The sequence below is a fragment of the Magnolia sinica genome, chromosome 8, assembly GCF_029962835.1.
Source record: "Magnolia sinica isolate HGM2019 chromosome 8, MsV1, whole genome shotgun sequence".
NCBI lineage: Eukaryota > Viridiplantae > Streptophyta > Magnoliopsida > Magnoliales > Magnoliaceae > Magnolia > Magnolia sinica.
Genome location: NC_080580.1, coordinates 90,860,103 through 90,874,273, shown reverse-complemented (window position 1 = coordinate 90,874,273; position 14,171 = coordinate 90,860,103). Strand labels below are relative to the sequence as shown.

Below are 14,171 nucleotides of genomic sequence, written 5' to 3'. Positions count from 1 at the left end.
ACATGTGACAAGTATACCATGGTGATAGTTTAACATGTATTATAACAAAGATAAATAAATTTTATCTTTTTTTCGCAATTAATTAAAGATTTTATAAGATTGTAAAATATAAATAATTTAAATTGATTTCTTATATTTGTATAAAGTAGTAGACAAATCATAAATAAACGTTAAAAATAAAAATGTTAACGTTGCTAAATAGATTTCAGTCTAATAACTCACAAATTCTCTATTTTTCATTTGAGCAACTTATTATATTCTATCTCATCGTTCAAATTTACAAAGAGTAAGTTAATTTGATACACTATAAAAGTTGTGACAATCCTTGTAAACTTAAATTTTGGGATAAGCTTGAGCTCATCTCCATTGTTGAAAACTTCATTACTTGGTCTGCACTTGTTTTCTATTATTAATTGCAATTTAAATCCGTGCAGAGAGATTACACCCCGTGCCCTAACTTCCATCGCACAATCATCACAACATTGTGATTAACGGATAGATTCCTGCATATCTCGATTGCAGAAAAATCTATCCTTTTAGCAACACGTCTACACCAAGCAATACACCACGATAGTGCCCAACCTGACAATTTACTATTTTCGACGAAGATTCTCAACTCATCGACCGTACACGTGTCCATGCCAAGCGCTCTGCGTATCGAGCTCTGCAGATTACGTTTATTTCGACATAAATTAGGTCTCAGAAACGTCCCCCGTATCCCCCGAAGATCGCCGAAGGCGCTCCCACGATACAATGCATTGGCCAAAACACCCTGTAAATAGCTCATTTAGAGTTAATGCAACCTTATTAAAGCTGGTTTTAGGGTGGTTTGCCATTTCAAGGGTTGGTACACTCAATTGCAAGAAACTCAAGGAGGTCTTAGCAATTTCATTAGAAGACTAGGGGTATTTTCGTCATTGTAAAAATATCAGGTATCTGTATTTGCTCATCTTATAAATGAGATGACAAGAAGGGGGAAATTCAGTAGAATACTTCATCAGCAAAATCTCTATCTCCTTTACATTATATTCTCTCTCCTTTCAATTGTCTCTTTCCTCCAAAGTCCAAACCCTACCCTACTTTTACTTCCTTTCCATACATACAAAATACATAACTACATACAGCTGCTTGCAGCTTAAAAAAAACCCACATCTTTCTTTCTTTTTCCTGTTTTTAAGTTTTTTATTATTTCAGCACTGTTGCTTTTATTTCCGCTCAACACCCTTTAAACACCCAAAACAGAAAATTAAAAAAAATAAAAATATAAAATCCCATTTCCCTCTCTCTCCCCCTCTCCTTTGTTTTTCTTTCAACAGCTCCAAGAAACAGGTCAAAACCCCCGAGGGCTCCAGGTCACATCACCACCCTTAAAACCCTCTTCAAACCCCCTCACATTCTGACGTGACCGTTGGTTTTCTTGTCCTCGTCTCTGTAAAAAACGAAAAATCGAAGAGAGATAATGAAAACAGAATCTGGGTCTTGTTTTTAATGCGTTTTCCCAAGAATGTTTTCGATTTCTTTGAGGAAAAAAAATAAAAAAAGAGGCACCCAAACGCTTCATTTCTGATGTGACTGTGGGCCCTAGATTCCACAGCCGTTAAACGCCTTCGATCCCTTTTACAAAAAAGAAGAAGAAGAAGAAAATAATCTGGGTTTTATTTTACATGCATTGCTCTGAAAAGGTGCGCTCTACGCACCTCTCTCTCTAATCGCTGTCGAGCAAGAAGGAGCAATGGGTCTTGTAGAACATACATTCTTATAGGTGGGTTTTTTAGTTTATCGGAAATGGTGCGCTCTACGCACCCCTCGATTGCTGAGTCTTGATACCATTCGAAAAAGATGCGCACTGCGCACCCCCTTTTTGGGGTTTTTTTTTTTTTTTGAGAAAATGTGTTTGATGATTTTCGCAAATTTCTAGGTGGGGTTTGTTTTTTCTGCGTTTATGGAGGAGGAGAGCGGGCAGAGGAGGAGTGCGAGGTTGTCTGCGCTCGACACGTGTAAGGTTGGTGGGGCGACACGTGGCGTGGGTCCCGGGAGAGCCCCACGGGGGCGTGGTGGTGCAGCGAGGAGGGGTAGGAAACGGGCAAGGGATGGGGTGGAAACGGGCAGCGGGCAGGGGCTGCCCGGGAAGAAGAGGGGCAGGAAGAAAAAGCGGCTGACGGAAGTGGAAGAGGTGACAGTTATTTCAGTTAAGGAGGAAGCAGAAGAGGTCAGTTTTCCCCCTTTATTACTATTTTTATTAAAAATATCTATATTTCTTTTCTCTCTCTGTTTTTTAATTAGATGAATTTATTTATTCTTTATTATTTTATATTTTACAACATGGGCTGTAATAGTTTTTTTTTTTTTTTTGTCTGATTGGAGGATTTTTTTTCCTTAAACAAAAAAGATTTTTGCTATTTGATTTGAATTGGGTTATTTTATTTTTGAAATTTTGAACATTTGGGTGCTGGGGGTTTAAGTGATTACAATGGTAATATGAAAAAAAGCATTTTATTTTATTTATTTATATTTTCTCTTGTGCTTGCTGTTGCTGGTATTCTTTCGATTTTCAATGGGTCTGAATTTATTTATTTTTTTAATCTAAATTTTCTTAGCATGAGTAGCTGTTGAACATGAAATTCGAATGCAAATGCGCCTTCTTTTGATTCTTTAGTTCTATGGTACAGGAGCTGCATATGTTGCCTATGTTTTTCTGACTCAGGATCACCACCATCTGTTGCTTTATTGGGGCCCACATGGAGAGATGGTCCAACGATCAGAAACGTCCACCGAAGTAAGAAAATTATGATGGATGGATTGTGTAGTTGAATGTGGAGCGTTGAAACAAAAATTTCCTATGTCTTGCATTTCAACTTCATGTATAAAATGGTCAGGATCATTCTCTCAGCACGATTACTGGACCAGAGTCCATCCAAGACAGTGTTCAGAGAATGGACGGCTCCGATTGTTCAGAGCGGCTCTGCATGTAGGCCCCATGTGGCAGCAAATGCTGGTGAGCTGTCGTTATGGCCGAGGTGAATTCATGCTACAGTTGTTTGTTTCTGTTTTTCTATTTTTTCCTTGTTGGGTTTGATTCTATGTGGATTTACAAGGCCTTGCAATGAACTTATACATCGATTTGATTCCGCTCTTAGCCATTGCCTTCAATAGAGGCGGGATTTTCTTATACATTGATTTGATTCTGTTCTTAGCCATTACAAGGCACTACAACATCAGATTCCGCTTTGATCCTCGAATTAACCAGAATCATGGGCTGCCTTTCTCAATGGCTTGCTTCTGCTTTATTAGGCTTTTCTCTGCTGATTTCCTACTGGTGTTTTTGTTCGGCGGAATTGAGACTTCTAAGCAGAACACCATATTCTTGTTTTTTCACATTCTGATTGCTGTTTGGATTTGTATTCTGTTTTACACTAAATTTCACATAAGTTCTATGCAAATGTGAGTCTCTTTCATGTTTTGGTACTTAAGATTGCTCCTCTCTGCAGGCGGTAGAAAATCTGGAACATGATGATTGTTCTTCACACAACATTGGTATTTTATTTTTTTTAATGGTTTTGGTTGCTTAATGCATAGATGTTTATATTGTTTCTCAAGGGTCCTGTTTGTGTAGAAGAAATCCAAAACCTTCTTGAATCCTGATACTGATGGACAACGTGGGATCTGTGGCTCTGTGGTACCAATTTCATGGCCATTTTGCTAGAAAGAGCCCCTCGACTCAAGTGCATCCTGTTCCTGCTTCTTGGTGTTGGAATCCAAAAGGATTTAGGATTTCTCTACCCAAAGGCCCTAAAGTTTCCAAATCATATTTTTGTGGTCTGAGTTGGTTTTATCGCAACAGACAAATCATCAAGTGGTGCATCTCGGTTGCCAGAAAAACAAGTGCTCGAGCGTATCTTGGACATGCTACAAAAGTAAGGGACATGCGGTGTGATTTGATTTGGAGAAGTCTATATCTTGCATACATAAGAGAAGCTAAACTCTTATGGCTTAACCTAAAGAAAGACTCTAGACTTATTGTGCATGAGTTCCCAATACACGTGGTGGAAATGTACGAGTTCCTGACCACTCTCTGGTGGGCCCCAACATGGATTGCCCATGGTCCACTGAGACTGGTCTAACAACCATGAGATTCATAACCACTCAATTTGGGGGCTTGGGCTTCTTTGGTTCACCTGGTTTTTGGACTTTGGCCAGACTGTTTCCAAAGGAACTTGTGTGCAATAAGGGTGCTGTTTGAACAAATTTTATTTTTCTCGACTACTGGATTTTGCTAACATCCCATCGTGAGATTTTAAATGGGACATGGGGTGACCTATCGTTGATTTGAATTGTTCATTCATTCATGCAACAAGGAGCTACACAGGGCAAAAATCACACCAATTGGATGATCCTTAGCAGCCAATCAATAGCATGGAAAATGAACAGTCAAGGTTGAGCGGAGAAACAAAACGTGCTCAATCATCATCTTGAAACATCAACTAGATAGATACCTACTTTGTATTTGCTTATGATTCCAAAGTAGCACTTTGGTTTGATGATTCTAACCATGTGATATGTTGCTCATAAACCATGGACAGTTGTAACAAATTGGCCCCATTCAAAGGGTTAGGATCATATGAGTGTGATTTTTGCACCATGGCTTGCTCCCAATGGTGTTATTGAATGAAGCATGCAGATCAATGATTGGACGCCCATGTAATCAAAAGGTTTGGGGACATTTGCAAAACCCATATTTATTTCTCTTTAATCCATGTATCTCATTTCAGGAAAGATGCGCATGAGATATTTTCTGAGCCAGTTAAGCCAGATGAGGTCTGTATTCGGTGATAGTTCTTTGAAACACTATTTCCAGTATTCTTTTTTGTTTTTTTGAACCACTGTAATATATTGAAATCTTTTTCTTCTTACCAGGTTGAAGGTTACTATGATATTATTGAGAATCCAATGGATTTTGGCACAATGAGGGCAAAACTTCAAGAGCAAATGTACAAGACTCTAGAGCAATTTGAGGTTATCTCCTTTTCGATCTTGTGGTCTCTTTGTTTGGCATCTCCCAAATTTTACTTCTCATTTGCTTGCGGTGTAATGACTAATTAATCGGGTTGCATTAATGTATTGGTCCGCTGATCTTAGATGTCTATCATGAGGAAAAATTGTTTAACGCTGGCCTTTTTATATAAATACGTCGTATATACTGAAATTAGAGAGGAGGAAATGGGTAGTTGGTGATTTTCTGTTTCCATGTAAACGGGGGCTCATATATCCCTTCTGGGTTCATGAAACTTGGTGCAACCAAACGCACCCTTAATTATCGATTATCCTTATAGGATCCAGTTTACCACAAATCAAATGGGAACAAACACAACTTGTTCACATTGATCGACCCCACTTCATTTCGCAATGGGATCCTACTTGGACACATAAGTCTGCCGTCACCAAATTTCAATGCTCTCACACATGCCAATGTGACACGGATACGTGACACACCATTAAGATGCCCTAACCAAAATTCAGGATTTTCTCCTCATTGGATAAGCCATTGGTAATCCTTTTTAACCTTCCTTTTCTTGTAAAGGTGTGGGCCTACCTGCTAAGCAGACCGGCCTCATTTTTGGGCCAGGGCATGCTCATTGTGGGGCATTCTGATGATGGCACATCTGGGTCATCTGGGTCTGGCAACTGCAGATGTGCATCTGCAAGCAGCGTTCTTGTGCCCCAAGAATTCCTGTCAGTCAAGATTTCAGCTGAAGAGTTCAGATCCCTTAAAAGCATTCACTGGAATCACCATCTAGTGTCCCTAACGCTTTCTAGGATGTCTGTAGATCATGTTGCATTCATTCCAATGCATGATTTTTATTTTTATTTTTGGTTAAATAAGCTTATGCATATGAACTTATGGACTCCTACCTGATTTAGTATGAATTTTTTCTTTCATTCTTTTTTCTGAATTCCTGTTTGTAGGAGGATGTCTTTTTGATATGCAACAATGCAATGCATTTTAATTCCTCAAGTACCTTATTTTTCAGACAAGTAAGCTCTCCTTATTTCATGAACACAACAGTTTTAACATTGAAAGGGTTAACTTATCATGAAGATACTGTCTTTCCTCATTGATTGAACAAAATAGAATGATTGGTCTTCTAGGCTCGTTCCATACATGATCTGGCAAAGAAGGTTTTTCATGCTCTGAGAACCAATCCTGAGAATTTCGAATTAGAACTTGCAACAATGAGACGAAGACCTGGGCGAACACCGAAAAATCATGCAAGTGGAAAAGGTCAGGGTGAAGCTACAAGTACGGGGAATCCGACTGTCGATGTCTCATCAAGTGGAAGGCATCGTTCCTTGAATGGTCAATCAGGTGTCAGGAGAAACCTCCGAGAAGGCTTGACGGTGCGTGGTCCAAGTCATAATGTTGACAGGCGAATCACCTATGAGGATCTCTGCGGTATGTAATGAAAGCTGACTTCAAACATGAGATCCTTACAATGCTGATATTGATTTATTGAAATTATGGGCTTCCAAAAGTATTTAGGTTGGCATTGATATGGATTATTGGCTTTGATTCTTGTCTTTCTTCGTATCTTTTCCAGCTAATTACATAGTAATTATCAAACATGCAAAAGAAGTTTTAGATCTAAATCTTGAAACTCGCTGAAATCCGAGTCAACTCGTTTAATTTAAGTCGGTTTCGCTAGAGAACAAACCAAGTCTCCTCCCAGACGCCATCGTGGTTAAATCTCGTTCTTGGCATTTTCTCGGTTTGTGACTGTCTCGGGAATTTTCAGATTTTTGAGGTTTTCTCAGGACTCTGGAAATTTTTTTTTAAAAAAATAGTTATTATAAATTAAGTAAAAATAAAAAATTTAAATATATGTGCAGGTAATGAATTATTTAGAAGGGGCATGTTTGAGTGGTATTGGTACCATCATAAGCTTATAGCGGTAACAGGCAGAAGTGGGGCCCACATGATGTATGAAAGCATCTAGTCCGTCCATTAGATGCGCCACCTCTAGTATGCCTAAAACCATCCTGATCCAACACTCATGTGGGCCACAACACAGGGAACGATGTGAGAGGGGATGCCCACCCTTGATTTAGACAGGGGCCAACCTGGATTCAGAAACAGCCTGATTTTGGCCTGCCTTTCAGTCTGACCTGGTGAAGGGTCTGAATGGCCTGGATTTCAGTAGACAATACAGTGGGACCTTCACCCAAATCAAGGTTTCTCTCCTAACTTGTTCCCTGTAATGTGGCCCACCTGATAAATGGGCCAGCCTGATTTTAGGGCCCTGGTGGTACAGTGGGATGGCACATCTTATGTGTGGGTTGGATTCTATTCACGCATCATGCAGGCCCTATATCTGTCCAGTACCACTGGAGTGCTCTTCTTATGTAAAAATTTAAACAATTCCCTCGATAATATCTGCCCAAACCCAACGAGGTTTGGGCGAATGGTCTTCACTGTAGGTTTGCTCCCTATAGGTGAGGGTTCGATTCCCCTCCTTGGCTTTAACCCGATACACGTGGTTGTGGGTGATTGCGTGTATCCGCAGGGATTAGTCTCACTTCAAAAATGAGGTGGGGACACCCTGTGTTTTCAAAAAGTCTTCAAAAAATAAAAATAAAAATTCCCGCGTTAATATCTTATACTTTCATGATAAAATCACAGGAAATTAAAGCTGCCGATATTAGAAAAATCTCAAGATATTAACGTGATAGTATGGTTTGATTAATTTTTCGCGAAATACCACAAGATTTCAAAATCTCAGTTATATGTGTTACGATGCCCCAAATCATGCATATGTTCCAGCTGAGCCACTGTAAAACTCATTGGCTCTGGCTGAAATTGAATGAGCACATCATGTTCTGCTCTAAGGTGAGTTGGGCTCGAGGGTCAAGCTTTGAAATCTTGCCTGGGGCTTGCCTTGTTGACTTGAGTTGGCATGGGTGAGCATCCATCATTATATATTTTTTTGAAATGTCTATAATCGGAAAATAAATCGAGCTAGTGTATTTTTCTTCTCTGCAGGTTTAAGAGATGGCCGGAAATCTAATTTTTCTGAAGAAGAACGACGTGATACTTATAGGCCGGGTTCTTTCAGCAGCCTCGCTGAGTCGATATTCTCAACACGTAATAGCCCACTTATCTATGTAAGTCCTTTGTACTTTTATGATATCTGTACGTGTGTCCATGCAGATGGTAGATCCATCGTTACACAAAATAAGTAAAATTAATTGAAACATTGAAATATAATGAGGTCTCAAGTCCAACTGGTTGGACCATCCAACAAATAATTTCCAACCTATTATGTCCGTGCAACATCCAACCCTTCCAATAGGTTGGCCTCACAATTAGGATCAGCTTGTGCAAAAATCAGTTCCATCCAATCATCATGTGGGCCACACCAAAGGCAATAATATATAGCCACTGATAAATAAAGTAGTACAAGTATAGTCCATTCGATGAAGTGGAGGTGGCTGATTTGCACTAGGTGAATCTCCTGATGGGGCCAGCCTATCGGACACATGAAAGGTTGGAGAGGTAGTGTACATTAACTTATGGTCCATTGGGTTGAACTTGAGACCACCTCAAATACAATAATGAAACTATCAAGTTCCAGATATATCGGTAAATGAAAAAGTTAAACAGCAAAAAAAAATAAGGTATTCTGTAATGGTAATGGTGGCCGTAATGGCCACCACTGTTACCTTTACGATACGAGCCGTAATGGCCATTATGGCCTCTTTTTTTGTTGGAAAAAAAATCTGAAAAACCTGTATTGGCACCATAACGGACCGTTATGGCCTTTATGGGGGCCGTAATGGGCCACTACGGGGGCTGTAATGGCTGTCACGAGTCATTTTTTTCCGTTATGGCCATTATGACCCCGTAACGTGTAATGGTTGCCCCCTGTTACCTTTACGTAATGGTCTTTACTGCCCCTTAACGGCCATTACGGCACACCACAATTTTCTGTTTCCCTGAACTGTATTTAGTTTCTAGTCTATGCTAATTTTTTTTTCAGAACACTTTCTTTGTTAGAACATAGAAGTTTGAATGTTAAAACATAAAAGATCATCAAAATAAGGGGCATTGTGGAGAAAAATAAATATTTATGGAAACTTAGAACTACAAATCCCCAAAATCTCCTTTTTAATCTCTCTCTCTCTCTCTCTCTCTCTCTCTCTCTCTCTCGAGTTTTACACATGCATTTGTTGCCTCTAACTGAATCAAATTTGTATAATCGATGTAGACTTTTAAAAAAAATAAAAAAATCTTTAAGGTGTTGATGTGAAATACATGCATGTGTAACTCTATAAAAAAAATTCCAAATGCTCTGTGAAATCCTTTTCAAGAACCATCACATACTAGAATGGGAGGGTTCGATATCTAGTTTCCCACTGACCACTGGTCAATTGTAAATGCAACCTTCTGTAGTTGAACCATCAATTGCTAATCTCGTACAAGGTCTGCCCATTCCTGGGCTCGCACCTGCTCTAAAACTGATAAGTCGCACATGTGTCAGATGATGTAAACTATGCATCATCATGTGGCTCGTTTTTTAAATTGACTGTTCTAGTTTCACGTCATTGGTATTCAAGAGGAACATGTGCTGTCACTAGCAAGTTTACCTCGATCGTTGGTCGGTCTGGTACGTGGTACTGGAATGGGTATGTGGGACACTCACTTCCTCCTATGTGTGGTACGCTAGGGGTAGGATCACGTGTGCATACACTAGGTATATATAGTATATTTCTATATGCAGATCGATGTTGTGAAATGATTTAATATTATTAGAGGCTGAATTTCCTACTCGTCATGAACAGGGAACATCTCTGTTGGGGACTTAGTTTGTAGATGTGGGGCCCATGGTTGGTCTATCCAAGCCATTGATCTGACGGTCCCCATCATGGATGGACCATTCCCCTAGTGTCTCCTTAATTTGCCAACTCTAACCTTTGCATTGTGTTTGCATGCAAATTCATGGTTAAACTGAATTACACGAATAAACATATTTAATGGAGGAAAGACCAAAGATTCAATGGCTAGGATCTTCTAATTTGGGAGATTTTGGGGAATGGTCCATGCATGATGGGGGCCATCAAATCACTGGCTTGGATAGACCAACCATGGTCCCCAAATCTCCAAACTAAGTTCTGAACAGAGCAGCTCCTTATTCTGAACACACACACAGAGCCATACTCATGATTGACCGTAGTTGACTCGGGGCATTTTCCAAGAACCCGATTGAGTTCTATACCATGTTTAACCATCCGTGGTCCATGAGTTAGGATCCCTCACTGATTGGTATCTATGTTCTTGTTTTGATCAGATACACCCTTTCTTTTCTTTGTTTCATATTACAAGAGTTTTTTACTGCTATATATGCTAAAAGTAGAAAGAAAGTGTCTATCAATCAATACGTGTGGTTGTAAATAGCGGCTCCCATTTTTCAAACCAACCAAAGCCCATCTTATATTATTTCATGTGCTGAGATTTGGGATCTTGCACCTGAGCTAGTGTGCCTCCTGATGGGTATGGGTATTGACCCATTCTCACACATCAATATCTTCTACCCTTAAAAAAAATAAAATCAATGCCTTTTCTCAGTGTTGTTCTTATTGCAGCAGCTGTCATCTCTAATACTTGTTTTAAAACTATGGTCTGGACTAGGTTCTATATCCTGCTTTGCTAAAGAATCTGAATCTTGTAGTAATGTCAGTGACTAGACTCGAAACTCGGATGAGTCAACTTGACTTAGTGAGATTTTGAGCCGAGTCACCAGAAAACTTGATGGCGACCTCAACTCAGTCGAGACTAAGGTGGACTCGTTGAGTCGGCTCGCTGACTCAGTCAACTCGGTGGGACTCTGCACAACTCTAAGTCACTTGTTCTGGGCGATTGCTATTCATATTAAGATATATGTCCTTTTATAAAATCCATAACCTATTAAATAGCTATTACTACTTAAATATGAGTATTAATTTAATAATTAAATATCAAATCAAGTCGAGCCTTCAAGTCGACCTGACCTGGCTGGATATTGAGTTAAGTTGTCGGGTTCTTTAACTATGGTTACAACCTGCAATGGATTCTGCATTCTAGTCCTTTTCAATGTGTCCCAAATCAGTCTTTGGGATGTTGAGCTTGACACAGACAAGTCTCCAAAAAATTTAGTACGGACTCAGTGAGTGGGACCCAGCAAACCGAGTCATCTTGTCCACGCTCTGAATTGCTTGATGTGCTCTAGAATGTTGCCCAAATTGGTGTAAAAAATCAGCTGATAGAACACGTTTTGCTGAATCAAATGCCATTGACTATTGTAAATATACATCTCATGCAAAGCATGTATGTTTTCTTGCGCATCGGCACGCATACATGTGTTTGTTTTTCTCATCATGCGTGGAATGTTGATTAGACTTCACGTGCTTCTATGTGCTGCACGGGGCATGTCTGTGGGACATCTGAGCCGTGCATCAAGTGGGGCCCATCATATGATTATTTGGTGGCGCCCAAAAGTCCATATGTTGAATGCGGGTCATAGCAACCCTTTCTAAACAATCCATTGTTTTCATAAAAGTGTGGCCAACCTGATGAGCTGACCCACCTATCTTATAAGCAAAATCATCTACAGAGTAGGGTCCAGATGATTCACGGTTCAGATGGAGTTGCATGTGGGCTTAGTGAAACACATTATCATACCATACATAATACTATCATTTTCCACTCTCTGCGAGCTAATTAGCTCTGTAAGCTAATCTACTTCGCTTTTGCAGATAACAGCGATTAGTTTCTGATCAGATCCTCTTGATTATGCAGGTTAATCAGGGCAATTTTAATTACTCTGATAGTTTGATGCGATTCGCTGCAGATCTGGGGCCCACTGCAAAAGTGGTTGCCCAGCGGAAGTTACAGAGATGTCAGACTCCGGCAATGCCAGCCCTCCCGGGACCCACTCCTGCTACTGGCATAGACAACATTCCAGCTCATCAGATTCTCCTCAATGCGATCGCAGGCCATCCTGGCCCACTTGCCGGTGCTGCCAATAGGAATGATATGCACAAGAATTTCACGGAGATGTGCCGCTGGAATCAGAGGTCTCGTGTTCCACCATCCTGTTATATACCCCCCGCTCATTTTGGAAGTTCAAATGATGCACGTGATGCGATCATAGAAATGGGCCAATGGAATCAGAGGTCCGATGTTCCGTCATGTTCTTACCTACCGGCAGTCCATACTGGAAATTCAAATGATACACGTGATGCAATCATAGAAACGGGCCGCTGGAGTCAGAGGTCCGATATTCCTTCATGTTCTTACCTATCGGCTGCCCATACCAGGAATTTGAATGATACTAATGATGCTATCAGAGAAACGGGCCACTGGAATTCGAATGATACTCGTGATTCTATCAGAGAAACGGGCCGCTGGAGTCCAAGCTCAGACATTCCGTCATGTTCGTATCTACCGGCCGCCCATACTGGAAATTCAAATGATACACGGGATGCTGTCAGAGAAACAGGCCGCTGGAATCCAAGTTCTGATGTTCTGTCATGTTCTTACCTACAAATCACCCACGCCGGAAATTTGAATGATACAAGCACTGCTGTCGGAGAAACAGGCCACCAGAATCCAAGCTTGGATGTTCCATCATGTTCGTATCTACCTGCCGGTGCCTCCGCTGACATCGACATTGGGAATTTGAATTTTCCAGCTGCTGGGATCGAAATTACTGGCAACAACTACATGGCTACCCATATTGGGAATTCAAATTTTCCCGCCACTGAGGTCCCAAGTTCCCACACCAGTTATGGGGGCCCCCATGTCGGGAATTCGGATTTTCCAGCTGCGATGGTCCCAAATCCCACCACTGATTACATGGCCACTCATATTGGGAGCTCGAAATTTCTGGCTGCTGTGATCCCAAATGCCAGTAACGAGTACATGGCAATGATGGCTGCTTCGGGCATGCTGGATGCTCCGGTCCCGCCTAGCAAGCTGGCATCAGATCTCTCTCAGTCAAGGCTGCTTGAACTGGTGTCGAGAAATAACAACAGTCCAGCATTGCCGCCGTCGTTGTCGTGGGCTTTTCAAGAAGCCATGAAGATGCCAGTTCCAAGCCAAGCTGCTGATCCCATGCAGGCCTTGAACTTATTTTCTTTAGAGCAGGAGAATCAAGCTGTGGCGGCGCTGGCTCATGGCTATGGAGAGAATCAAGCTGTGGTGGTACCGGATCAGGGCTATGGAGAGAATCAAGCTGTGGTGGCACCAGGGCTGAGCCACGATGGGCTCGGTTCAGCTCCAACGGCAGACCAGTGTTCCACGTGGGTCCAGCCGGAATCATGGGGCGCCCCGCAGACCGTCCTTGACATCCCGTTCTTGCAGTCGCGGCTCGGGGAGATGAGTTTGTGGGGCCGGAATGGGCTATTGAGGCCAGAATTGCCTCCGGCTTCGACGGCTCAAGAGACGCCGTTTTTCGATGCCATGGGCGACTGTGAAAGAGGCTCGGGCTCACATGGCGGCCATCGACCTGAGCCAAGCTCTGTAGCTATGTTGGATAATCAGCATCCTGATCTGGCTCTTCAATTATAATTCTATATGGTTGAAAATTTCAGAGAAAGAAAAGAAGAAATAAAAAGAAAGAAAGAAAGGTTATAGATGAAATCTCTCCCTCTATTGCATTAGCTCCCTTAATCTGCTAGTCCTGGCCCACCACATGATGATGATGATGATGATCTAGACCGTTCATCTTGATGCTTCTGTACTATGTGATCAACATGCAAGAATCTCACTGATCGAATCAGGCATAAGTTAGAGACTGGATATCTGGACCTTGTTTCTAAATCACTTTATGGATGATGAGAAATCACAATGAATGGGATTTTACTTCCAAGAACCATCTAATGTGGGAACTGATAGATGAACGGTTTGGATCAGAAAGACTCGGTCGCTAGGATCCTGAGCGAGTTGTGACTCAGCCAAGTTGGGGTGAATCATCAAACTGGATCGGGTCCGAGTCAACTCGTCCACTTCAACTTGCCCATAACGTCCCTACGGCTAATGAACTAGACTCCTGTGTTTGTTTTACACCATTTAAAAACTATTTAGGCACTGGGGTATAGCTCTTCAAACCATCCAACTCGTGGGTCCCATTCTGCATGGA

General features: G+C 41.2%; 1 protein-coding gene across 2 annotated transcripts; it reads left to right on the top strand.

The window, feature by feature from the left end:
- The first annotated feature begins 1,035 nt into the window (after positions 1-1,035).
- On the top strand, positions 1,036-13,672 carry LOC131253689 (uncharacterized). Of its 2 annotated transcripts, XM_058254807.1 has the most exons (10): positions 1,253-1,762; positions 1,919-2,209; positions 3,489-3,534; positions 3,842-3,914; positions 4,770-4,815; positions 4,915-5,013; positions 5,965-6,033; positions 6,148-6,451; positions 8,036-8,157; positions 11,828-13,672. In XM_058254807.1, the coding sequence occupies exons 2-10, from the start codon at positions 1,943-1,945 to the stop codon at positions 13,598-13,600; spliced, it is 2,799 nt and encodes a 932-aa protein (XP_058110790.1). In that variant the 5' UTR covers positions 1,253-1,762; positions 1,919-1,942; the 3' UTR covers positions 13,601-13,672. The 2 variants fall into 2 exon arrangements, with proteins under 2 accessions (XP_058110791.1, XP_058110790.1); XM_058254808.1 differs by lacking the exon at positions 5,965-6,033 and having other exon boundaries at positions 1,036-1,762.
- Positions 13,673-14,171: the final 499 nt, after the last annotated feature.

What these genes read in the sequence shown, in the direction of transcription:
- LOC131253689 (XM_058254807.1), top strand. Translation starts at nt 1,943, where the DNA reads ATGGAGGAGGAGAGCGGGCAGAGGAGGAGTGCGAGGTTGTCTGCGCTC. An exon ending in ATCTTGGACATGCTACAAAA is followed by an intron (nt 3,915 to 4,769) that starts GTAAGGGACATG and finishes ATCTCATTTCAG; the next exon opens with GAAAGATGCGCATGAGATAT. An exon ending in GTACCTTATTTTTCAGACAA is followed by an intron (nt 6,034 to 6,147) that starts GTAAGCTCTCCT and finishes TTGGTCTTCTAG; the next exon opens with GCTCGTTCCATACATGATCT.